The sequence below is a fragment of the Leguminivora glycinivorella genome, chromosome 18 (genome assembly GCF_023078275.1).
Source record: "Leguminivora glycinivorella isolate SPB_JAAS2020 chromosome 18, LegGlyc_1.1, whole genome shotgun sequence".
Lineage (NCBI taxonomy): Eukaryota > Metazoa > Arthropoda > Insecta > Lepidoptera > Tortricidae > Leguminivora > Leguminivora glycinivorella.
This window is the reverse complement of record NC_062988.1, coordinates 1,036,126-1,063,662: the sequence shown is the minus strand read 5'-3', so window position 1 is coordinate 1,063,662 and position 27,537 is coordinate 1,036,126. Positions and strand designations below refer to the sequence as shown.

Genomic DNA, 27,537 nt, shown 5'->3' with positions numbered 1-27,537 from the left:
CTGAGTTCTTGGAAGATTTCTTTATACAATCGTTGAGCTGAGCCAATTGATTATATGGATTGTAATCAAACTCAATATTAATGGGAGTCTCTGTCTTTAAATTGTGCAAATATTATTTTTTTGACGACCGGTCTGGCCGAGCGCGCAGCGGTACGCAGCGGTCCCAGGTTCGAATCCCGGTAAGGGCATGTATTTGTGTGATGAGCACAGATGTTCCTGAGTCTGATATATTTGTATATTATATATATCGTTGTCTGAGTACAGTGAGTATCCACAACACAAGCTTTCTTGAGCTTACCGTGCATGGGACTCAGTCAGTGTATGATATGTATTCATTTATTTTGTCCGGATGTTCTGTCTTAGTGGTGGCATTTCTATAGGTGTCACCTATTTTAAAGCGGATTCGATACGCATTCCAATAGAGTTCTCATACATTTGACTGCAATTCAACACGTCGCCAATGGCAGTCTCATAAGAAATGCAATAAAGCGTATTAACGACGCCAGCGGGCGCTAGTGGCTTTATATTATAATAAAATCTAAAATAATTATAGTCTAAATACGTACTTAACCAAAAAGCATTCCAAAATGGACATGATTCTATGTACATTTAAATTTAGAAATTAATCCTCAAGTTAGCTGTGTAAATTGATTAACTACTCTTATGATCAATTTGTAACACTAAGTTATAATCATTTACTTGTCTCAATTTCAGTTTGGCATTCCTTCTAATTGGATCTGTATCTCCCAGATGTGGTTGTTAATATTGTCTTCATTGGTGCTGGTACGTTTTTTTAAATCGAGTTATTGGTCGTTCTTGATTCATTATGCTATGCTATATGACGTATTTTCACATAAAAAAATTTTTTTATCCATAAAGTTGGCAATTAAAATGAGTTCCTTCATTTATTTTTCTAAAAACCAAATTATTTGGAAGTTTTTCTTGTCACATTTTGACATCTATCAATGACTACTGTGAGACTATGCTCCACAATTGCGCATCAGCGCTGTTAAGAAACCTTTTCTACTGAGTAACAATACGGAAATGTTTTTTTTAAATTGGCAATATCTCTGAAACTAGACGAAATCTAGAAAAGTTTATATGACATTTTAGTCTTAAAATGTGACCAAGAATATGCCGTTAAAGTTATATGGGTTCCTCGCGAGCACCTTGTATATATAATTTGGGTAATAGAAACTCGTCATAAACTCTTATCAGTGTAGTGATAATTAAGGAACTATCAGATATTAAACTTTTTGTAAAGTATTTTTTAAGCGTTATTTTGTTCCAGGTTGATGGGTTATACGTGAGTACTAAATATTACCTAAGTAAATGCAGAAAACGATTAAAATCAGACATGTTCCCGCTCCCTGGCTGACTGAAGATATTAAGTCACTCATAGTCAAGAAAAATCTGGCCAAAGCAAAATACAAAGGAAACCCGTCTGATAAAAACAAATGCAGGTATCATACATTGCGTATCAGATGCAGTACTGTGTGAAGCGATACCGAGAGGCGCCAGCGCCACACACAGGGCTGTTGAGAATGATGATCCTGCTAACGTTTGGAGATTTCTTAGGAGTTGGGAAGTCTGCACAAGATTCAAGATTTTGATCGACTGAATCAGCACTTTTCTAATTCTACTTCTTTTTCTGGGCCAGCTAAATCAAACACTCAACTTTCTTTCTAACATTTCACTTCCAGATCATCCTTCTTCCTGTTTCACTCAATTCACTGAAAGTGATGTTAAAAAGAATATTTTAACTATTTCCTGCAATGCAGGTGGGGTGGACAGCGTTAGCCGTAACATGATTATTCCTCTTCTTGATTTCCTTTTACCTTATAACTCACATCTTGAACTACTCAGTTTTTCATAACCTCTCTGTCAACTCCTTCCTCTTTCTCTTGACTATCGCCCTATTTCTATCCTCCCTTTCCTTATTGATTGGTTTGGCAGCTATTTGAAAGGTCGTCGGAAACGTGTTAAACTTGATTCTATCCTTTCATTCGTGGTGCTACACGTTGGCTGGTGTTACGCAGGGTGGCGTGTCGTCTCCACTTATTTTTTCTGTTGCCGACGACCTTCAAATTTCTTCTCAAGGCACAGTTAGTGATCTCCTTTGATTATCGACACCGTTAATCGTGACTTGGACTACATTTCTGATTGAAGTAGGCGTTACGGACTTGTAGTCAACCCTGCAAAAACCCAAACGATTTTCATAGGTAGCTCCAAACTAATTCCTAGGATTGACTTCTCTGCGCTACATGCCATAACGTTTGATGGTGTCGTAATTCCTTTCTCTAAACAGGTAAAGAATCTCGGGGTTTTAATAGACTGTAATTATAAATATCTTTGATTCCTCAGATTAACGAGGTAAGCGGTAAGCAGGAAGGTGTTCGCCTCAATGGGTTCACTTCGCCGACTTCGAAACTTCTTGCCTATCGCGAACAAAATTGAGCTATCACAATCGCTTTTTATGCCATTTAGACTATGCAGACATTTGTTATCCAGATCTTAATGAGAACCACCTTAATAAACTAGAACGCCTTAAAAATATTTGTAAAACATATTTTGAAAAATATAAAAAAAATCTTAATACTCATTTAGGTTTTTTAACTGTTGGCTGATGTTTTTTTTACTCTTTTTAGGCTTGTGGCAATTTGAATGTAAGTACATGCGGTGCAACTGTTATTTTACACGTCAAACTTCGATGAAATGATGGCGTTTACTTACAGAGGCCATCAAAATTGTTTGCAAACTTATCTTTGGTTGATTTTAGGAATGGAACATGACATTATGCTTGATAAATCGACGACAACAACGTACAAAGCGCAATCTGAAAAAAAGATTTGCCGATTGTACCTTATACGTTGTTATCGTCGTATTAAGCACATTGTTTTGGGGTGTACAGACACTACCAACAGATGTTACGACTTTTGGTACACCTAAGTGCGTTTTTACATTTTCCGATCCGATATCGGAGGTACATAGGACCGATATACATTAAAGGCGCCATCTTTGATCTCTCTGATATAATACTTAGTTATTTATTTGTACAGATACCTGATATCATTTCTTTTTTTGTAGTGTTCAGCTTTTTGTACAGAAAACGTATGTATATTTTTAACCCCCGACGCAATAACCTAACCACAAAATTAAAATTTTGAAAAAACCCCCGACCGCGACATAGTGGACCGATTTTCATGAAACATGGCTAAGAACACTCCCGACTAACTCAGCTTTCAGACAAAAAAACTAAATCTAAATCGGTTCATCGGTTCGGGAGCTACGATGCCACAGACAGACACACACACAGACAGACAAACAGACAGACAGACAGACAGACAGACAGACAGACAGACAGACGGACAGACAGACAGACACGTCAAACTTATAACACCCCTTCGTTTTTCGTCGGGGGTTAAAAACGAAGGGGTGTTATAAGTTTGACGTGTCTGTCTGTCTGTCTGTCTGTCTGTCTGTCTGTCTGTCTGTTTGTCTGTCTGTGTGTGTGTCTGTCTGTGGCATCGTAGCTCCCGAACGGATGAACCGATTTAGATTTAGTCTTTTTTGTCTGAAAGCTTAGTTAGTCGGGAGTGTTCTTAGCCATGTTTCATGAAAATCGGTCTACTATGTCGCAGTCGGGGGTTTTTTTAAAATTTTAATTTTTAAACGTAATATGGTTTGTAAAGTAGCCTAGGTATATATTTTTTACATTAATGGAAAACTAAAATAAAAGCTTAGGTTAGGTAGCAATATTTAACAAATTATGTTGTATTTAATAAATGATTCACCGTTTGAGGCAAGATTTGAACATACTACCTTTAGGTACAATATTATAGGACATTCTTACACAGATTGACTGAGCCCCACGGTAAGCTCAAGATGGCTTGTGTTGCAGGTACTCAGACAACGATATATATAATATACAAATATATACATAGAAAACATCCATGACTCAGGAACAAATATCTGTGCTTATCACACAAATAAATGCCCTTACCGGGATTCGAACCCGGGACCGCGGCGTAGCAGGCAGGGTGACTACGCGCTAAGCCAGACCGTCCGCTGTTAAAAATCTAGAGTACCGAATGCGGTCTATCCAAAGTTCGAAAGGTAGCAAATTCTTGCCCAAAACAGTACATTTTACCATTTTTCTTGAATAAAAAAAATAACTTGCATGCACATATTTATTTGTATGTCTTTCCCATCACGGAACAATGGTATTCCGGACCTTTGGGAGGCGTGCGCGCGCGGGGCCGAAGCCAACGCGTAGAGGCCCTTTCGACACTTTAATGAAATGTAAGGGGTACACCGAGCGGATGTTGCCCTTGCCCGTATCATGGGACACACGCGGCAGAGGCAACACCCGCCAGGGTGTAAGGACTATTTGAGAGTTAATGGAATCTAAAATGAACTGGTATATTTTGATGAAAGTGATGGACTAAATACTGGGCATGCACAGATTTATTATTAGAGTAATTATCTGCTTGATATATAAATTGTATATTTAGACGATAGTAAGTAGTCATTAAAAAGTTTTATTCTAATATGTGGCTTATTTATTTTTCAGTACATAAACATTGATACGAGTAAAACTTGTTCAGCTAAAGTAAATAAATTAATTAAATATTATATAACATGCTCTGACATTTATTCTTTCTTATTCAAATATTAATAACCAATGAAAATAAAACTTATATTACTTTTCATTACACTTGCTCGTAAACGGTGTTATTACATGCCTGCATATTGATACGTAATGAGCTATTTTACCGCCCTAGTGCCATTTATGTATGTACACTAGGTAATAGTTAGTTCTCTCTGGGCCACACTGGTCACATATGATATAACACTCAATAATGGTAAAGTTAATAGTGTAAAACATGGAAAATATTTCGATTGGTAAACTTCTCCACAGTCAAAATTGCCTCGGTGAACCTTGCTTGATTTGTGACATAAATAATAATTTAAAAGTGGAAAATGTCTGCCTTGGGTGAGACTTGAACTCACGGCCTCTGGCTCAGTTGGCAGAGCGCTGGAATATTGATCCAGAGGCCGTGAGTTCAAGTCTCACCCAAGGCAGACATTTTCCACTTTTAAATTTATTCTAAGCCTAGTGGCATCGATTGCAGACGTTTCTGCTAATCATAAGTTAAAAATTTAGCATGGTTAGCGTATCGTAACTGGTGAATTTCCAATATGACTTGGAACTCCGGTTGCCGTTTAAGAAGTTTAACATTCTTACGGTAGATGTCGCTACGGGTCCCATTGACCTTAGTAGTGGAAAATTTCGCTGGCTTGGTTGAAGTCTTGGTTGCTCAGTTGGCAGAGCGCTGGAATATTGATCCAGAGGCCGTGAGTTCAAGTCTCACCCAAGGCAGACATTTTCCACTTTTAAATTTATTCTAAGCCTAGTGGCATCGATTGCAGACGTTTCTGCTAATCAGAAGTTAAAAATTTAGCATGGTTAGCGCATCGTAACTGGTGAATTTCCAATATGACTTGGAACTCCGGTTGCCGTTTAAGAAGTTTAACATTCTTACGGTAGATGTCGCTACGGGTCCCATTGACCTTAGTAGTGGAAAATTTCGCTGGCTTGGTTGAAGTCTTGGTGGCTCAGTTGGCAGAGCGCTGGAATATTGATCCAGAGGCCGTGAGTTCAAGTCTCACCCAAGGCAGACATTTTCCACTTTTAAATTTATTCTAAGCCTAGTGGCATCGATTGCAGACGTTTCTGCTAATCAGAAGTTAAAAATAAATAATAATAGTGACGTATATTTTAGTGCAGTGGACCAGCTTTGTGCGAGGGAAAAGTAAGTACTATGAACCATTCTTAAAAGACACTTAGGGCTCATTTACACGAAGTGCGAAGTCGCATGCGACTTTGTACGATGGATCTTATAAGAGATATTTATTCCGATAAAATTAATTCTGAACTTGAGTAAGTTCGACAATTTTACATTAAGAATAGAATTTGAAATTTTTAGTGTACCTCGAAAGATGACGACATACGTCCATGTGAAATAGAGGTGAGTCTAAAATATCAGATTGTTTCATTGTTAGGGCCCATTTAGACGGTACGAGAACTCGTATACGAGTTTTATTATATTGCGGTTATTGATGGATGTGCAAAATTGTATGCTGAAACCTCAACAGCCCGCAATGTAAATAAAATCGCATGCGAGTTCGCAAGCCGTCTAAAATCTAAATCAGGCCTATCATAGATTAAATATATGAATTTATTTTCCAGTGCGTTGGAGCAAAATGCGCAGCTACGGTAAAAAAATAGATTATTATTCTACGTGTTACTTTTGGCAGTTTTGGCGAGTTGTAGCTAGTCTAGGTATCCAAGTTGAAAATCATACATTTTTATCGACAGTTTTAAAAAGTTTTTGGTAGACAGTGCTGCTGCTGCAAGAGTGGCACTGAAACTTAGTAGTTCATGTGCTCTGCCTACCCCTTTATGGGATACAGGCGTGATTATATGTATGTATGTAGGTGCTGCAAAAAGACGTGGTTTATACTGTCGTTTTCTATTATGTACCGCATTTTTTTATTTCGTTAAATTTGACATGTCATTAGGCTCATTAACAAGAACCATCCAGTATATTATAGCCTTTTGATAAATAAAAAGTATACCTAAACGTGTAAACCTAATACGGGCGAACCTCTTAACGGTGGTGAGTATAGGACATAAAAACCGGCCAAGAGCGTGTCGGGCCACGCTCAGTGTAGGGTTCCGTAGTTTTCAGTATTTTTCTCAAAAACTACTGAACCTATCAAGTTCAAAACAATTTTCCTAGAAAGTTTTCATAAATATCTACTATTGTGATTTTTTTCATATTTTTTGCACATAGGGTTCAAAAGTTAGAGGGGGGGGGGACGCACTTTTTTTTCCTTTTGAAGCGATTATTTCCGAAAATATTAATATTATCAAAAAACGATCTTAGTAAACCTGTCTTCATTTTTAAATACCTATCCAACAATATATCACACGTTGGGGTTGGAATGAAAAAAAATATCCGCCCCCACTTTACATGTAGGGGGGGTACCCTAATAAAACATTTTTTTTCATTTTTTATTTTTGCACTTTGTTGGCGTGATTGATATACATATTGGTACCAAATTTCAGCTTTCTAGTGCTTACAGTTACTGAGATTATCCGCGGACGGACGGACGGACGGACGGACAGACAGACATGGCGAAACTATAAGGGTTCCTAGTTGACTACGGAACCCTAAAAATGGAATTAGATAACTCTTACTTAAAATTGAAATATTTTTTTTATCCATACAAATTAATTCGGCCCGCAACGTAATGCAAACACACTCGCGTTTATCGCTCGTTGACAGTTGTCATTGATTGTCATCGCAACAACGTTTACAGTACATTGCTGCTGGGAATTTTTTCAAAAATTCATTATGGGGAGAAAATTAAGAGTAACACAAAAACACCTCTTAATTAATGATAACAATATTGAATTATATGCCTGGTTTCATTTATCGCCCTTATTAGGTTTACGCGCTGTATATTTTGTTGCATACACATGTAATACCTAGTATCTGAATAAACTCGAAAAATCGCGTTTGCAGGGACCTAAGACTAAGCTAGATCGATTTTTCACCCCCGAAAACCCCCACATAACAAATTTCAGCGAAATCGTTAGAGCGGTTTTTGAGATCGCCGGTATGTACACCCTGTTTTTATTGAATTCCGTTAACTTTAAGGGAAGATTCTTTAGTTCAAATACAATACATTTCTAGAAACTAGCCTCTTAACTCTTGCGGTTATCGAATTATTAATAAGAATAATTTAATTAGTGAACACATGTGTGGCATCCCTTACCACTTCCTAATGTTATTTGATTGGACATGTGCCGTCAAACACTTGACAATGACTTTAATGTTATGATTAAGGTCCTCTCACACTAATTATATCATTTATTCCAAAAAAAAATTTTCGAATTTAACAAAAAGTGATATACATGGTGGTTCCTGATGATGAACCTAACTGCGTGTCGAATTTAACGGAAAACAAAAAAAACACGGTGTGTAAATAAATAAAAATACAATAATTGCTCAATTTGTTTTTTATCATGCAGAAACGTCTGCGAGCGATATTACATATTTTTAAATTAAAGGAAAAATGGAAGAGTCCTGCCGGGGGTGTGAATTTTTCCATTTTTCCTTTAATTTAAAAATATACAAGAATGGCTCGTTTAAAGGTATAAAATATAATAATAATAAGATATGACATAATAAGTGTGAGTAAATACTATCCACTTTTTGAGCCATTATTTTTTTTTAATAACTCTGTAACAGTAAGAGTTAAGACACAGATTTTTCCGCATTTTTCTTCAGTGTACTGGAGCGAGGTGTAAGGCGATGGTGAGATATAAACTTAAACTTTATCTGTTTACTTACTTGGCTAGCGCGATAACCTTACAATCAAATATTTTACTTCTTTCAATGAGTCGTTGACTCAAAATGAATGGTGATTTCGTTCTTATTATCTTTTTGTTTTTTTGTATCCGATCCGATATGGAATGTCGGAACGATATCCCATACATTACAGGCGCCATCTTGGATTTTTTTCCATTGAACAAAGTTTCTTCAGGCATCTGAGCGGGTTCTTGGTTGCGGAAGTTTTAAATACTTAATGATGACTTTTTTTGCAGTGTTCCGGAAACCATTGCACAGCGGAGGTAACATGCTGTTATGTATGTCGGCCATTTTTTTCAAAGTTGTCCACCCCACTTTTTTTTCAGATTTGGAATTTTTTATGTGTTTTCCACTCAGAATTTGCGCTCAGTGCAATGTTGGCGATTTGTTGTTTTGGTTATAATATGTATAATGAATAGTATGCCTACATTAATTATATGATTGTTGTATTGTATAACATCTACCGCGGAATGGAATAGGTATCGAGACAAACCTTATTGGTTTAACAATACTGTGTAATTAATTAGAGATTTTTGTTTGTAAATAAAATAAATAAATAATCGCGAGCTCTTTCAGTCCTAATATTAGAAAAACCGGCCAAGAGCGTGTCGGGCCACGCTCAGTGTAGGGTTCCGTAGTTTTTCGTATTTTTCTCAAAAAATACTGAACCTATCAAGTTCAAAACAATTTTCCTAGAAAGTCTTTATAAAGTTCTACTTTTGTGATTTTTTTCATATTTTTTAAACATATGGTTCAAAAGTTAGAGGGGGGGGACGCACTTTTTTTTCCTTTAGGAGCGATTATTTCCGAAAATATTAATATTATCAAAAAACGATCTTAGTAAACCCTTATTTATTTTTAAATACCTATCCAACAATATATCACACGTTGGGGTTTGAATGAAAAAAAATATCAGCCCCCACTTTACATGTAGGGGGGGTACCCTAATAAAATATTTTTTTCCATTTTTTATTTTTGCACTTTGTTGGCGTGATTGATATACATATTGGTACCAAATTTCAGCTTTCTAGTGCTTACGGTTACTGAGATTATCCGCGGACGGACGGACGGACGGACGGACGGACGGACGGACGGACGGACGGACGGACGGACGGACGGACGGACGGACGGACGGACGGACGGACGGACAGACAGACATGGCGAAACTATAAGGGTTCCTAGTTGACTACGGAACCCTAAAAAAAAGTGTCCCAAGGTTTTTCCCATTCCGTTACCACTTTTTCATACAATTTGTATGGCGGTGACGGAATGGAAAGTTCGAAAAAATGTATGGAAATCTTGGGACATTTTTTTTCTCCTATCAGGATCGAAAGAGCTCTCGATTCTGAGTATGAATCGCGTAAAAAATACCCATGTTACAAAAAAAGTGGGGTGGACAACTTTGAAAAAAATGACCCATCTCACTAAGCTCGGAATTCTATTTTACAATCCCGGGCTATTGCTTCATTCAGTCATTTTGCTCCCTAGTGACACAATAATATTGTTGCAGTGCAAAGGAGAAGGGTGTTCATCTATCGTAAGTGAATATTTTATTAGTTTACCTAAATAATTTTATGTTTTTTTATATTATTATAAATGGGCTTACTCTTGGCCACAGACTAGCCAAAGGCAAAGACGTGGCCTACGATGGAGTGAGCTCGCCCAGAAGATGCCTGTTCACTCTTGATTTGAAGGTTGCCGGGTTATATGAGCTCGGAAATATAGCCGTCGGCAAGGAATTCCACTCCTTGGCAGTGCGCATAATTTTTTTTAGTAAGCACAGATGGTGCTTTCTGCCAGCACTAGTGCGCAAAGTGGGTCCATTTCTTGTCAGGTCGAAACTACCGAGAGCTATCTGTACTGAAACGATTTTGTACAATTTTGCACATCCAACAAATAGGTACCGCAATGTAATAAAACTCGTATGCCAGTTCTCGTACCGTCTAAAAGCTCGGCTACACAGGCGTTGCGCCCAGCGGACGCCGGCGGGAACTAACGAGCGCGGATTGCGAGCGGAACGCCAGCGTCCCGCCGGCGCACGCTACGCTATCAAAACGCTTTATGTGTGGCGGAGGCTTAATAGGCAAAAAATGTGTACACTTCTTTATTGAAGTATTATTCTATTTCAAGTTTGTATTATTACTCTTAACTTAGCCTTTTTGTATTTCAGTGCTATACTTCCTCCTGCACAGTCTTGGTAACAAAATAATTAATTATACACGAAAGGCATTAAGTGCGTTTTCACATTATCCGATCCGATATCGGATGTCGGACCGATATCCCATACATTGTAGGCGCCATCTTGGTTTTTTCTATGGAAATTCTTCCGACATCCGATATCGGATCGGATAATGTGAAAACGGCATAAACCTGGACCCTTATAACCGACGATTAACAAAATAACCAGCATTTATTGCTCTTTCAAACTTCCGAACGATAGAGGAGAATAGTTATTTGTTATACAAGGGGGCAAAGTTGTATTTTAACGCCAAGTGTGGAATTGAAAAACGAGCAAGTGAAAGGATTCTATAGTTGAACCACGAGCGAAGCGAGTGGTTCGAGAATAGAATCCTGAACTTGCGAGTTTTTTAAAACACGAGAAGTAAAATACATTTGCACCCGAGTGTAACACAATACTTTTCCCCTCACTATAGCGAGGAAACTACAACGCAAAAAATGCGTTTAACATTGCTTCCAGTAGTTCCACAGGTGGTAAATCATCTTTATTACTTACTAGATTCACCTACTTTTATCAATTTTAAAGCAGTTAATTTGACTTTATTTAAGGTTAAATTACTTTACCCACTAGTGGATAAAATACGTTTTTACCCGCTGGTATTAAAGGACAAAACACGTGTTTCCGAGCTAGAGAGGGGAAAAATATTATTTCAAGTCTATCTAAGAACGTATAAGATTTTTCCCCTCACTAGCTCGGAAACACGTGTTTTGTCCTTTAATACCAGCGGGTAAAAACGCATTTTATCCACTAGTGGGTAAAGTAATTTGACCTTGAATAAAGTCAAATTAACTGCTTTAATAGTAGTAGTAGTAGTAATCACTTTATTGTGTACAACAGTTTATATACAATTTGTAGGAATAGAGATACAAAGGCGAGCTTATCCCTAAAAGGGATCTCTTCCAGCTAACCTTGGAGAAGATGAGAGGATCGTTCCAGTACGTAAGATAGACAAACTTACAGGAGTACAATAAAGGTCAAAAGTAATCCAAAATATTGCTAACAATTATATAAACTACATAAATACAAAATGACACTATTAAATAAATTACATACTAGAGTACATAAATAAAATACAAAATAAGTACCTAACCAATATATAAATATATCAATACATACATAATATATATATAAAATTCCCAACCATTATCATACTTGTTCAGAAAGCCAAAGTTTCTTCAGATTCACCTTGAGTGATGTCACACACTGAGACCGTTTGAGCGACAGAGGCACCTCATTCCACAATTTCACAGCGCGCACCGTGAATGATTTTGCGTACGTATGTGTATTATTCATAGGAATAGCAAGCGTGAGATTCGCACTTGAACGTAAACGGTGTTCACTGCCCTCAGCCAGATACTTAAATCTCTCGGTAAGGTAAGAAGGAGAACAGGGGTTATAAAGTACGTTGTAAAGTAAGGACAGAACACGCACATCTCTACGTCGGCGGATCGGCAACCACCCGAGCTGGGAGCGAAAATCAGAAATGTGGTCATATTTGCGGAGGCCAAATATGTACCGGATGCAAACATTCTGTAATCGCTCGAGCTTGTCCAGCAATTCCTCGTTGAGATCAACTAATGCAACGTCACCGTAGTCAAGAAGGGGTAGCAAGAGAGATCGTGCAAGAGTCAACTTGGTATGGAAAGGGAGGAAATTCTGCAATCGACGAAGAGAATGAAGGGACCCAAAAATACCTTTACTCACTTCAGCAATATGAGGAGCCCAAGACAGCGTCTGATCCATGGTGATACCTAAATTTCGAACAGTAGAGGAGAGAGGGATAGTGCACCCATCAAACAAAATTTCAGGTATCACCATGTCTGAGAGCTTGCTTACGAAGTAAGGGCTGCCAATGACTATCGCCTGTGACTTAAGAACATTAATTTTGAGCCCAAATCTGCTCGCCCAATCCCGTATGGACTCTAAGTCACAATTCACTTGATGAATCAGCGAGGGAAGATCGTCTAAGCCAGCCGCTGCATAAATCTGTAGGTCGTCTGCGTAAAGATGGTATGATGACTTAAGTGCACTAGTGATACCGTTGATAAAAATGGAAAATAAAATTGGTGAAAGAATCCCCCCCTGCGGAACACCAGCGGAGAGCTCGCACCAGTTGGACAAATCATCATCTGTTTTCACACGCTGGCGTCTGCCATAAAGGTAGCTGCGGAACCTTAAAGCCTTAAAGCTTTAAAATTTATAAAAGTAGGTGAATCTAGTAATAAAGATGATTTACCACCTGTGGAACTACTGGAAGCAATGATAAACGCATTTTTTGCGTTGTAGTTTCCTCGCTATAGTGAGGGGAAAAGTTTTGTGTTACACTCGGGTGCAAATGTATTTTACTTCTCGTGTGTTAAAAAACTCGCAAGTTCAGGATTCTATTCTCGAACCACTCGCGTCGCTCGTGGTTCAACTATAGAATCCTTTCACTTGCTCGTTTTTCAATTCCACACTCGGCGTTAAAATACAACTTTGCCCCCTTGTATAACAAATAACTATTAACAGTGCCCATGTCAAATACTAACTAGTATAGTAGCTGAACTAAGTATCGAGCACTAGTACCATACTAGTATACCTATTATATGTTCTGTGCTAGTACTTTCACCTAATACTTACTTATTTTTTGCTTTAATCCCCATGCGAAGCCTGGGTCAATTGTAGATTTACATATATGATCAACTTGCCAAAATAACACTAAAGGTTATTTTTTATTGCAGTGCGAGGGAGCAGACTGTACGTCCACGGTAGGTAGTCATAGCCATAGAGTATATTGAATAGAATCATTCAATTGTTTTTCACGCCCTCTATTGTCGTGTTTCCCAGGTATATCCAAAGTACATCGGATTTAATATTTCCTTTGACTGAAAACACCGTGGTCATAGCCCTTGTTTACAACTGGCCGAGCCAAGTTCGCAGCAAGGATTATGTAATAGTTATTTGTTATACAAGGGTGCAAAGTTGTATCTTAACGCCGAGTGTGGACTTGAAAAACGAGCAAGTGAAAGGATTCTATAGTTGAACCACGAGCGAAGCGAGTGGTTCGAGAATAGAATCCTGAACTTGCGAGTTTTTTAACACACGAGAAGTAAAATACATTTGAACCCGAGTGTAACACAAAACTTTTCCCCTCACTACAGCGAGGAAACTACAACGCAAAAAATGCGTTTATCACTGCTTCCAGTAGTTCCACAGGTGGTAAATCATCTTTATTACTAGATTAACCTACTTTTATCAATTTTAAAGCAGTTAATTTGACTTTATTCAAGGTCAAATTACTTTACCCACTAGTGGATAAAATGCGTTTTTACCCGCTGGTATTAAAGGACAAAACACGTGTTTCCGAGCTAGTGAGGGGAAAACATAATTTCATTGTTTAAAACAACATTTGCACCAACGAGGCTGTGTAAAATGTTGTGGGTTCCCCAAACCTAGCATTGGCGGGGAATCGGCTCTAGCCGTTCATACTAACGAGCGATTTTTGGCTGGTCGATGGGTTTGGGGAGACCCTTAGCCAGACCTTAGTTGTTACAAACTATCAAAGAAAGCACCTCCTTGTAGTACTTCTTTTTTTTTTCAGGCCGATATAAAAATAGTATGTATGTTATATATATAAATATTCAAATATTTGTTATATTTTGTTTTAACTAAACTTGATTATTTAAACGCAAGTGCAAAAAAAATTATCAATTGTGTGCAAATACTTCAGATTAATTATGTCTATTGAATAATAAACTAATTACGTACTCAGCCATTACCGATAAGTTTGTACATTTGGATCACGTCTCCGATTTGGATAAAAATTGGTAGGCTGATAGAGTCCGTGATGCTGAGCAAGATCCACTATCTTGCTCAGCATCACGGACTCTATCAGCCTTTCCCAAAATGTCCTATGTAGTTTGTATGAAACCTTCCTTTTTTTGTTACCAGATTTCTATACATTTTCGGCAACAAAAAAGGAAAGCTTCATACAATCAACCTAGGACATTTTAGGAAACCTAGTGGATCTTGCTCAGCATCAGGGACTCTATCAGCCTACCAATTTTTATCCAAATCGGAGACGTGATCCAAATGTAGAAACTTATCGGGAATTGCACTACTACACTATATGTATTTAAGTAATAAGCATGCTCTAAATATCTAAAAAAAAATACAACTCATGGGTTATATTATTATGAAATGAAAAGAAATGAAATTAACAGATTATATACCTAGGCCAGTAAAGTAAGAAATGTCTCAAATCACATGGAACTGTCGTGTAACGAAGGTGTGTATATTATTTTTCTGTCCGACGGAACTGGGAAGCGGTAACTTCGTTTAGCGCAGCGGCCTGAAATTTGACGCTTTCCGGCCGGAGGAAAGAAAATTTGTTTTCATTTGTCATGGTGTAGGTACATATACCTACACCGTGTTTTTTTTTGTTTTCCGTTAAATTCGACATGTCGTTAGGTTCGTTATCAGGAACCACCCTGTATAACATTTTTAGTTATATTCGCAAAAAAAGTTTTCATCGTGTTCATAGATAAGATAATAAATTAATTAATTAGTGTGAGAGACCCTTAAGAATAATATTCAAGTTAGTGTCAAGTGATTGACGGCACATATCAAAATAAATAACATTGGGAAGCGGTAAAGGCTCACACACGTGTTCAGTAATTATTTCTATTTTTTTAACTCGATAACCGTAAGAGTTGAGACGCTAGTTTTTTAGAGAAATTAATTGTATTTGATCTAAAGAACAATCCCTTAAAGTTAACAGAATTCAATAAAAACAGGGTGTATAATATTGTTTGTTTTCATCATATGTGCAGATAGACATCACGTCAAGTATAGATACTAATGTCAAGGTAAAAAAAAATTAATACCTATGCCTAAGTTTTTAGTGATGCGCTCTTTTTGATACTGACCATTTTTTTTTTGTGGAGCTTATGTAGTGTCTAACTGCTGGACAAAAGCCTCCCCTAGCTTTTACCACAAATTTCTGACATTTGTAAAATGCGTCCCAGTCGTCCGGCCATTTTTAGGGTTCCGTACCTCAAAGAGGAAAAACGGAACCCTTATAGGATCACTCGCGTGTCTGTCTGTCCCTCTGTCACAGCCGATTTCTCCGAAACTACTGGACCGATTTACTTGAAATTTGGCACACATATGTAAACCTGTGGCCCAAAGACGGACATGTAATTTAATTAAATGAAATTTAATCACAGGGGTCACTTTTGGGGGGTAAAATTGAAAATTAAAAATCAAAGTTATTAAAACTATATTGTGTTACATATCAAATGAAAGAGCATTTTATCAGCATCTGAAATATATTTTTTTTATATTTTTTGTTTTGGTAATTTAGAAGTAATTTAAGAAAATAAGCAAAAAATGACCATTCCCCCCCTTATCTCCGAAACTACTTAGCGTAAAATTTTCAAAAAAATACACTAGATAGCCCTCTCCCTGTAGATTACAGGAAAACCTATTAGAAATCTACAGTCAAGCGTAAGTCGGACTTAAGAAAAAAACTCAGATTACGAATTTCACTCACTGCCGCTGCAAGTAGGTACTAAACGTCTTAAAATTGTGTAAGCGCGTTGGACAGGTATAAAAAAATTCATTTCTGTCTTTTTCTTTTTAGAACTTGTTCAAATTTTTTTTCATTTGTACAAAATGACTTAAGTTCCTACTAAAAAGGAGGCGCTTAAGACCGTTTATAAATTGACTGAGCAAAATTTTATTCAAATCGGTCCAAAAAAAGGTGTCTGTTGACGAAAACATAGAATTTGTGCCACCGAAAGCCCAAATCTGAAGTCCATTTTGCTCTATCTCTTATCGTTTCCGAGATATATACGTAAAGTCTTGAAAGTGCGAAACGTTAACTTTGCCATCATAGTCGTTCAGGCGCTCATGAGTTCTTTGTATGGAAAAGTCGAAAACCGACTCGCACTTGACCAATGTTCATAGAACGTTGTGGTTTTTTTTATTAGCAAAAATGACTTAAGCGCCTTCAGAAGTGCAGGTGCTTAAGACCGTTTGTAAGTTAAAGTTAGCTGTGATGGCTCAACGAAGAAAGAAGATTTCAATATCCTACTTATACATATTTCATTAATTTAACTATACAGTTTTTATTACTCAAGCCAAGCGTTACGTTAGCTATTGCTATTGAAAGGAAAACTTGTGTATAAAGCTTGAAACAAATTATGGGACGCGTCTGACGGACGCGGCTGACGACCGCGACTGATAAGCCGATGGCTTGCGTGGGCGACGGTCGCGCGATGGCGATGCGACGCATACGAAATCAAACCTTATCGATATGGAAGAAACGATGCGATGAGAAGTGACGGCGACGGTCGCGCGACCGTCGCCCACGCAAGACACGGCGTAAGTGTGCACAGTCTTAAAACATTCAGCGCCTCAGATTGCGGCAGGACACCATCCGATTCATCCGAACGCTCAAGGCCACGTCCACGGTTTATGTATAGTTTGCACAATTCAGTGTCATATTCATTATCTAGATCGCGGCAGTGGACGGCGTTTGTCGCGTTTTTAGGTGATTATCTGATTATCGATGGATTATCGCATCGATCTAAACTACCGCGCAGCAGCGCGAACTGAATTAAACTTATGTTGGCTGCAATAAGACGTAGATTTGTTTAAAAATATGCACACCTGTAGGCCTAGCACATGATGGCCGCGGGAGTATGTCGCCGCGAGATAGACTACCCGTCCTTATGTCATTAATACAGTTAGAAGAAGACGTGGCATCTATCTCGCGGCGACATACTCCCGCGGCCATCATGTGCTAGGCCTACTGCCACCTGCGGTAATAAAATTTTATGGCTTGCGCGATGATCACATTTATTAATGTCATAACCGCCAATTGCTTGCATTTGAAATTGAACTTTAATTACTAAGAAATAACGTTGTTTTTGTAAAAAAAATGAAAGTAGTTTTTACTACATTGCGAAGTTTTCGTTTGTCAACTAGACGCACACATTTGCAACTAAGCGATCGGACACTTTTGAGTGTCGAATTTGTAGGTGACAGTGTATCTAGCCTCGTGGCGCCGAATGTACTTTCTAAAGTACATAATGGTTTCAATGGAATTTTAACTCTCATGTAAGCAAATAAAATATAATTTCTTTTGTTTCTAAAATTTTTCGAATAACTGAAATTGAATTCAATCTCAAGTACAATAAGAATCAAAATTCCCTTGCAAAAATTTTGTATGGTGGGCGCCACGAGGCTAGGGAAGTTTAAATCGATGTTATCGCATCGATCTACTGAGGGGGGCGGTGCCTACAGCAGTTGTAGTTGTATGCATACCTAGCTCACGCACACAGACGCGTCCACTGGCGCCGCGCCGGTGTCCGCGTGCGCTCTCTGCAATGTCTCTGCAAATTCTATGCACAGCGCAGAATATGCAGAAACCGCATGGTGGTCTGTGGCAGAAACTCAATAGACATTTTTAGGGGTAGGGTACGTGAAGTAACATGGTAAATTAAAAATTATCATTAGTAGAGCAGGCTCCAAGGGGATGTTCGTTTGCAAAAATAGCGCACCTCATTCTGACTTCAGATATATATTTTATAGATTCCGGACACCATATAAACACATGTTGCCAACCAGTTTTGTGGTCCCCTTTCCCGCACCCTGGCAATCAAAAATCGCATACAAAGAAAAAACTAATTTTCATCAAACCATGCCGTGTGGGGTATCGAATGAAAGTGCTTACTGAGTAGTTCACGAATATATGGCATACTATAATATTTCTTACACTTCCTCTAAGAATTTTTATGAAAGTTTACTAAAATGCTCGATTTTCGAGTTAACTTTAAACCACTATTGCTTGAGAAGTTATGAATATATTTTAATTATTATTATTTTAAATAACTAACAATAGTCTATTGTTTGCGAACCAATAGTTCGTATAGTGAAAAATTTGCATGGAGGAGCGGGGGAACAATCAAAAATGGCGAGTTTCGATGTTTCCGAAAAGAAAAAGTTGAAAGATGAAAAGTTGTTATAATATCACTTCGGAAATATGCATTATGTCGGCGGAGCTATTTGCAGTCTCTGAGGCTATATCGTATGCAGTTACGTTAAAATGCAAAAAAATCTCATCTTTACAGATAGTAGCTAGTTGCAGCATGTAGCTCGCTGCATCTCTGGAAACAGAGGTACAGCGATAGCTTACTCCGTGCTGAATAAATTATATTCATTTCCTAGTGATATTAGGTCTTTGAGACTGCAATGGATCCCTGCACATGTTGGATTGAGAGGGAATGAGGAAGTTGACACTTTAGCAAAGGATGCCTGCAATATTGGCGCAGAAATTTATATTACTCCTGACTTTTCAGAAATCTTACATAAATATAATAAGAAAGTACGGGGAATATGGAAAGAACATTTTGACGAGCGTAGCAAAGAAAAAGGTGTATGGTACAGGACTATGCAAAGTGAGCCACCTCATATCCCTTGGTTTACAAATGCTAGGTTAAGTAGAACATTAATTAAGATAGGTTTAAGACTTCGTCAGGACACATTCCTCCTAAAAAGTTCGCTTTTATGATGAAGAAAGTGCCATCCCCAAACTGCGAAGCTTGCAATGTTGTAGAAGATGTACAGCATGTATTAGCGGAATGTGTGCGGAACGAAAATATCAGACAACAGTTGATTGTGTCACTAAATATAAATAAATTAGATATAGGCGCATTTCAAAGTATCTTAGCTATACCGATCTCAGAAGAGGCAAAGGAGATATATTTGTTTATATATAAATATTTAATTCAGTATACTGTAAGGCCGTAGATGACTGTAATTTAGTTTAAGTTACGATGGGACTGGCATAATCTTAAGATTAAAAGTCCCGAAATAAATAAATGAAAAAAAAAAAAGTTATCAAGCCGATAAATTTCGTTTGTCCCTTTCCGACGTATTGATGTGATAGAAAGGGACAAACGAACTTTATCGGCTGGATACTTTAGTGTACGTTTATGAATAAGGGTGTTAAAATTTATAGCTACGAAATTTTACATAAAACACCTACTTTAAAATAAAATAAAAAATGTTGAATTTGGTTAACATTTTAAGACCTCACGCAAGCTGTGCTAATTAGTTCGCGAATTCGTCGAGAGGTGGCGCTAAACACAATTATGCTCATTAGAGAACCTATACTTCTAGCCTAGCCCAGTCTTTAGAATTATGTGAGTAACGTAAAAGTTTTGTAGGTACGGAACCCTCGGTGGGCGAGTCCGACTCGCACTTGGCCGGTTTTTTTTTCGGTCTGAACCATCTACGCTTTTCCGTGGGTCCCACTCTGTGACCATTTTGGCCCACCGTTCATGGTATAAGGCATGTTACGCTATAGGAAAGAAGGTGATCGGACTTGCTGGACGATTTTTAACCCCCGACGCAAAAACGACGGTCTGTCTGTCTGTCCGTCCGTCTGTCTGTCTGTATGTCTGTCTGTCTGTCTGTCTGTTTGTCTGTCTGTGTGTGTGTCTGTCTGTGGTATCGTATCTCCCGGATGAACCGATTTAGATTTAGTTTTTTTTTGTCTGAAAGCTGAGTTAGTCGGGAGTGTTCTTATTAGCCATGTTTCATGAAAATCGGTCCGCTATGTCGCGGTGGCGGGTTTTTTTTTAATTTTAATTTGGTGGTTAGGTTATTATTGAATAGAGTTACTATCACAAGTTACTTGAACCTACACACACTTGTAGCTGGAAGCTCCTATTGGGCCATTGCGTAATACACGCGCACCATTTCCATATTATGTCAGCCAAAAAAGTGGTTTAAGGTGCATTAAGGTAACTTCGAAAGTCGTCTAATTTCGAAAACCGTATAAAAACTGGAAACCAGATTCCCCTTTCGAAATTACCCGAGAATTTCTGTGATTTGGAATTACCCTAATGCACTTTACCACTTTTCGATCTCACGTGTTTAAAATAGTCGAAAAGTGGTAAACCACTTTTTTGGCAAACCGTACAATCCGTACATGCGAAGCGAGCGTTCAGTGAGTTGTCACACCTTGGACACTGGCGATCAAATATATGAAAGAGGCGCGTTCCTAGCACACAGTCAAAGCTCGTGTAGGTGAACGCGTAGGTACTATGCTTGTATGAGTGAGATATGACAGGTCGACTGTTCGCGTTTTTGACAGGCGGTAACTGTGAGGTAACCGAGAGCGGGTGGGCGGCGTTTTCAGCGGGGAGCGGGAGTGGCCATACTGTACGATAGTACTCTATACTGTGGAGTCGTGTCATCACGCATGCACACTGCGAAAATTGTATGAGCAATAAGCTCGTCCGCCGGCGGCTTCTCCGCTAGTATTGGCACACATGCCCAGCCCAGTCCCATTTTAGCAGTCTTGACGCCTGCATCTGCTACTTGAGTTCTGGAACGCAACTCCATATTTAATCTAGATTATTTTACGTTTACGCAAAAGACATGACCAGACCAGCGCTGACCCTCTGATTAGCATTTTATGCTGAGTCGGGACCGTTTCGTGGTAACTTATGTGTTTAATTTCTTTTATTTGCTGTTTCTGTTTTCTTACTTGTGTATTTTGTAGTTATCACCAATAAATAATTGATTGATTGATTGACATGAGAGCCTGCGAGGTTTCAGTAGACGACACGTCCGATCGTGCGAAGTGGGAGGAAAGAACAGGAAAAGCAGACCCCAAAATCAGATGGGAATAATTAAATAATGCTGAGGAGAGAGAGAGAAAGAATTGCCTCTATGATATGACTTTTTTTTTCAGTGCACTGGAGATAACTGCACATCAACGGTAATTTGGAAAGATTATGAATAGATACTAATTAGTACAGTTTAATATATCGTCACTACTTTTAAAAAAACTTGTATCTTCGTCTGTCAATGAGAAGAAAATTGTAGTAAGTATGCATGGAATGCATATAGACTTACTGCGTTTTAACTTTGAGGAGCAACGTGAGATACGAGACTTTTTCAAAGTAGTGACGTTATGTAGTTAACCGCGTTTCATAGCTCCCCAGGGAGAAGGACACGACAAATATGTACTATACAGCGTGTGTATTCCATACGGGCGAATATCTTAATAACGATTAGTATCGGACCTAAGGGCCCTAAACTACATGGTTTTTTGAATAAATGAGATATTTTTCTCATACATAAAATAAATTGAGCACGTATTATGTCCACATCAATTAGCGTACCTACCTAAACGTCATTACAACATGATGTTTATGTCATGTCAAATTAAGTTGGACAGCGTACATTGCTGCTTGGCCAGATTTAAAAAAAGTATTACTCTTAATTAATAACACTTTTTAATAAAATGATTATCTTAATATTCGTATATCAGATACTACACTATGTAACATAATTGCCGAAGATAAATCCTACGGCTTATACATTACCTTCTATAGTACCTTTAATTTTCATGGTGTTTATTTAAAAAAAAAGGAAGTGGTATTCGTAACCGCTATTCGATACCGGTTATGCTCTTAAATGGATCACCAGCATTAATGTTACATCCTGTATAACAGGATACATCGCCCGTATAGAATCCTCACGTTATATACGTAGAAAACATCAAAGACCCGGGCACTGATATCTGTTTTCCTCACACAAATAAATGCGCTTGCCTTACCTGAATTCGAACCCAGAACCATCGGCTTAGTGGCAGGGTACTTGCTAGGTGAGACCGGTGGTCAAAACATGTTTCATTGGCACTTGTTGCTACTGTTATCAATGTTGGAATATATTTTTCTGCAACTGTTATTTGACAGACACATCATCGTCACGCAACAGATGTCTACGCTTTAACCACACCGAGGTGTGGACCTCGGACACTGGCGATCAAACATATGAAAGAGGCGCGTTCACACAGTCTAAGCTCGTGTAGGTGAACGCGTACTATGCTTTAACGGTGACATACGGTTTGATACAACTGGTCCTTACTGATTTTTTTTTATTAACTTTGCAGTGTAACGGGGAAAAGTGCATTGTATCGGTAAATAGCCACCTTTATACAGACGCTCTATCGCGCGTGATACAGCAATCGCGTGTGAAACCATGCGCGTGTAAAGCCGACGGGAGGGGAAGGGAAAGAACCGCTGGAGCGGGCGCGCAATCGCGTGGTTGAGGTTGTCTTTAATGTAAAATACCCTATAATGGACGGTGATGCCATTATGGACAAGAAAACCACAAATCCTTAAAAATAAGTATCTAAAATTAGTTTCTAAAAACTGACGGCAATGTACCATAAACTAGAGTCATAGAGCTGCTTAATTTTGAAGTTTCATTTAATTCGGTTATTTCTGAAGGATTTGGCGGCAAGATAAAAGTCATCAGTTTACTGAAGAAAATATCAAGACGAATTCTTAGTAATGTTGCTAAGAGAGTTGAGTTCATGTATAAAATAATAAAAAAATAATACTCGGTGTAAACTTGAATGAGTTGATTAAGCATGAGATAAGGTATAAAACATACTAGTTTGTTATTTTTATTTTGCGAGTGTCCATAACTGGACCCGGAAAACTGCGTACCTCCATGATGGACAAGGAACAATTTACGAAACCAAAATTTACAACAAACAATCCTATGTTAAAATAACCCAAACTAATTTTATTTGGGGTTTATAAAATTGACTGAGTATCAGTTGGCTTTAAAAGCAAAATTTTAAACTTATTTCACTGTCCATAATGGGGGATCCATTACTGGAGAACTGCCGTCCATGATTGGAGAAAAAACACCTCGTTTTAATTTGTTAACTATGAAGAAACCAATAGATATCTATTCTGCAATACGCTTGAAATGTAAAAGAAGGATAAGACATTCAAGTTTTAACACGCTTAGCGCTAGAATTTTTACATGTATCAGTGAAATATCAAAAATCGGCAAAATTTTATCTTGAACTGTCCATGATTGGGTCCGTTACCTTACACGTACGTTCTTTGGCGCGCGCAACATGGCGGACATATTTACGCTCGTGGACTAAAGAATTAGTGGTTGAATTATTGTGAGCGTCAGAATGGCGGGTGTACATCAAGCAATCCTGGTGTGGTATACGTCAGGAGTTAGTGCTAGCAATGTGCCAAATGTGCGCCAAAATTCGAGCAATGTGCTCTTTGAACTCCAGAGATATTTAAGAAATTAATGACACCCGCCATTCTGACGTCAGGTTGGCGGGTGTACTTCCAGTTCTAGCTAATGGCTGCTAACTTGAGGGTGAAAGTACTGCCTAAGGTTAGTGCTCGCAATGTGCTTCCACATGTATGAAACACACACTAATTCAGAGAGCCGTTGAAGAGTAATATGGGATTGAATAAAGATGTCTATAACGCCTGCTGAAATAAAATAGCAATGTTCATTACCTGCAATGCAGCATTAACATTCAGGCGCTTTTCACAAAAAAGTGATACTTATAGATATATTTATTCAATCCCATATTACTCTTCAACGGCTCTCTGAATTAGTGTGTGTTTCATACATGTGGAAGCACATTGCGAGCACTAACCTTAGGCAGTACTTTCACCCTCGAGTAAGCAGCCATTAGCTAGAACTGGAAGTACACCCGCCAACCTGACGTCAGAATGGCGGGTGTCATTAATTTCTTAAATATCTCTGGAGTTCAAAGAGCACATTGCTCAAATTTTGGCGCACATTTGGCACATTGCTAGCACTAACTCCTGACGTATACGACACCAGGATTGCTTGATGTACACCCGCCATTCTGACGCTCACGAATTATTTGCTCTTTATAAATCGATACTATTAATAACAATAAACAATAATAACGCGGTCTGTCGCGTACGATAAGCCTTTACACGCACGCTCTTTCCGTTCTTAAAAACTTCGACGCGCAATCACGCGCGAAAGAACGTGAACCTTAAAAACTAACAACACGCAATCGCGCGCACAGGCAATACCGCGCGCTATCCTGTACGCTCCGGGAACGCGCGATAGAGCGACTGTGTAAAGACGGCTAATGTAAACAAACGATAATTATAATAGTAGATTATTACAGAGGCCGGGAAGTAAGTCGTTGCCGGCACTAGTTATTGATAAACGGAAAGGGATAAGGAGCCGGCAAGCCCTTTTCTCGGGAGGCATAAATAAGTGATGATTTTTGTAGCTTGTCGCTTTAAATCGTTTGACAATTTCGTATGACATTTCAGACACGACGTTAAAGTGACAAGGTACAGAAATCATCACTTATTTATGCCGGTGACTGTACAATAATAAAATAATGTGAAAAATAAAAATATGTGAGTGTGCACGGAAAACGTCCCACTTTGTGGATTGCTATTACCGCTTTGTCAGTTTATTCATACAAAGATACAAGAATTTTCCTTCTACCGTTTAAATATGTTTAAGTTTGTCTCACTCGTATAGTTTAAATGCGTATACCCTTAGCTTAAGCTAATTACTCCCTTATTTGGTATTAGCTAAATTGTTACCTAATAGTTCTCTGATGTTTGCTATTGTAGTTTTACTTACTAGATAGTGCTAAAATATGTATTGTTTCCGCTGAATTGTAAAACATGCTGAGTACACTTGTTTTGGATCTCTTGCTAGTTTTAAGCCACTTAGCATAAGTTTTAATTGTTATCAAGATTTTGTACGAAATCTGTTTGGTGTACCTAATAAAGTAAAATAAAATAAAATCTCGCCTTAATGGTAACCGACAAAGTGAGACGTTTTACTAAACACACTCACATAATATGGCGGCGGGAGGTGCTTGATGGTTAAATTTAATTAGTTTTTTTAGTGCATGGTTATGAATATGTCACAAATATGTGTGTAAAAGTTAAAAAATATATACACATGCTTCAATTTTCTATTAAATTTCTTAATGTAATAGGTACTCTGAGAGTTGGTTGAATATTAAAAAAATAGATCATTTTGCTCCCTTGTGACATAAACTACTATTTCAGTGTTTTGGGAAAGCATGTGATGCTTATGTAAGTTTTTCATCCCCATACAAACTATCACCCCTTTTTACGCCCTTAGGAGTAGAAGTTTTCATAATCTATTCTTATCTCTTGTAAACTTTACAAAAAGTCCTCATGTAAAACCAAAAGAATTGTTACTAGCAATTAAATTCAAAACTATTAAGATTATTCTTGCCTGTGTTGAAATGCGCGTTGCGTTGCCGGTGCTCGCGTACCGAGCGCCAACGCCATCTATCGATGGCCTTTTCACGAAATCGATGAGCGCTCAAAGGAATAAGGGGTCATAATTTTGTTCTTAATTTTTCTTCATTTAATCCTTAGACATATGTCTTGATCCTTTCCTCTAGAGTTAAAATTTACAGTTATAATTAACTAGTTAGTGGGCTTGAGAACATGTTAATTTCTCATGGTAAGTCAACAGTCCGTAGTCTAAAATCGCATGCGAATTCGCGCGCCGTCTGAATGAGCCTTTAGAGATTGCAGCCAATATTTGATACCAAGTAGATATCGTCACTACTTTTTAAAAACTGCTTCTCAAAGTTAAAACGCAGTAAGTCTATACGCATTCCATACATACTTACTACAATTTTCTTTCCATTGATAGATGAAGAAACAAGTTTTTTTTTTAAAGTAGTGACGATATATATTTTTTTCTACTCCCGTGTTGTTATTCGTCATTTACCGTGTCGTGCATAGATCGTTAAAACCCTACATAAAAGATGCCCGCCCCCGGCCGGCGCCCCGCGTACCCACGCATACGATATAGCTCTTACAGCATTGTTAGGTAACCGTTAAGGGATATAGCGGGCCGCGGGGCGCCGGCCGGGGGCGGGCGGCGGCGCGGGGGAGTGCGAGCGACAGGGTGAGTGCAGGAACATTGCAGAGGACAAGTCAAAATACTTGTAGGAAACAGTGCGAATTTCACGAAAGTTGTTCTAGAAAACTATTCAAAAGTATGTGCATGGTCGTAGAAAAAGTATTGTATGCAACGGTGTTTAACTGAGTCAAAAAATACTCGTGGCGTCTTAATAACAATTTTCGGCTTCGCCTCAAATTGTTACCCACGCCACTCGTCTTTTTTGACCTCCTTTAAACGCCTGTTGCATAAAATACTATTAACTGTGTTTTGTTCTTCAGTGCTTTGACAAAGATAACAAGGATAGATCGGAAGGCTGCGTAGCATTGCAGATTTACAATCACGACGTGGGTGCAGTAAATATTAACGTCTAAACAAATTATTTTATTTTACCATACAACACTGCATTTCTCCTTCATAATGTATTGTCCACACAATACACATACAGTGTGTAAACGTAATACGGGCGATAAATGAAACCGGGCATATAATTCATTAGGTATTTTTGAGTTTTTTTTTTTTATAGCCTCTTTTGTGTCCCACTGCTGGGCAAAGGCCTCCCCTCGCTTTCTCCACTCGACCCTGTTGTTGGCATTTTCCCACCATTTCGGGTAGAATGCGTCCAGGTCGTCCCGCCATCTCCTTTTTGGTCTGCCTGCACCCCGGCCTGCCCCGTCTATGGTGTTTCGCGGGTCCCAGTCTGTAAATATTTTGGCCCACCTTTCCGGGTGCATGCGGCAGACATGTCCAGCCCAGTCCCACTTTAGCTTAGCGGTCTTGACGCCCACATATGCAACTCCAGTTCTGGAGCGTAGTTCCGTGTTTCTGATTCGGTCAGTTCTACGAACACCTAATATACTACGCTCCATCGCTCGCTGGCAAACCTTGAGTTTCAACTTTAGAGCCTCAGTTAATGACCAAGTTTGTGCCCCGTAAGTTATGATAGGCAGGATGCACATGTCAAGGAGTTTGCGCTTAAGACACAGAGGAAGGTCACCCTTCATTAGCGCTTTCATGGACCAGAAGCTCTTCCAGGCATTCTTGATACGTCTATCGATTTCGACAGACTGC

General features: G+C 38.5%; 1 protein-coding gene across 1 annotated transcript; it reads left to right on the top strand.

Moving 5' to 3' along the window:
• Positions 1-163: 163 nt before the first annotated feature.
• On the top strand, positions 164-26,840 carry LOC125236090 (keratin-associated protein 9-4-like). The gene is made up of 20 exons (XM_048142785.1): positions 164-179; positions 715-783; positions 1,292-1,306; positions 2,649-2,666; positions 3,088-3,111; positions 4,574-4,612; positions 5,787-5,816; positions 5,991-6,032; positions 6,254-6,280; positions 8,364-8,390; positions 8,681-8,707; positions 9,955-9,981; positions 10,615-10,641; positions 13,404-13,430; positions 14,264-14,278; positions 15,495-15,530; positions 21,434-21,460; positions 22,640-22,666; positions 25,593-25,619; positions 26,748-26,840. Exons 2-20 carry the CDS (start codon positions 751-753, stop codon positions 26,838-26,840), a joined length of 588 nt encoding a protein of 195 aa, XP_047998742.1. The 5' UTR covers positions 164-179; positions 715-750.
• The last annotated feature ends 697 nt before the right edge of the window (positions 26,841-27,537 follow it).

What these genes read in the sequence shown, in the direction of transcription:
- LOC125236090 (XM_048142785.1), top strand. Translation starts at nt 751, where the DNA reads ATGTGGTTGTTAATATTGTCTTCATTGGTGCTG. An exon ending in CAGCTTTGTGCGAGGGAAAA is followed by an intron (nt 5,817 to 5,990) that starts GTAAGTACTATG and finishes TGAAATTTTTAG; the next exon opens with TGTACCTCGAAAGATGACGA. An exon ending in GGAAAGCATGTGATGCTTAT is followed by an intron (nt 25,620 to 26,747) that starts GTAAGTTTTTCA and finishes TTTGTTCTTCAG; the next exon opens with TGCTTTGACAAAGATAACAA.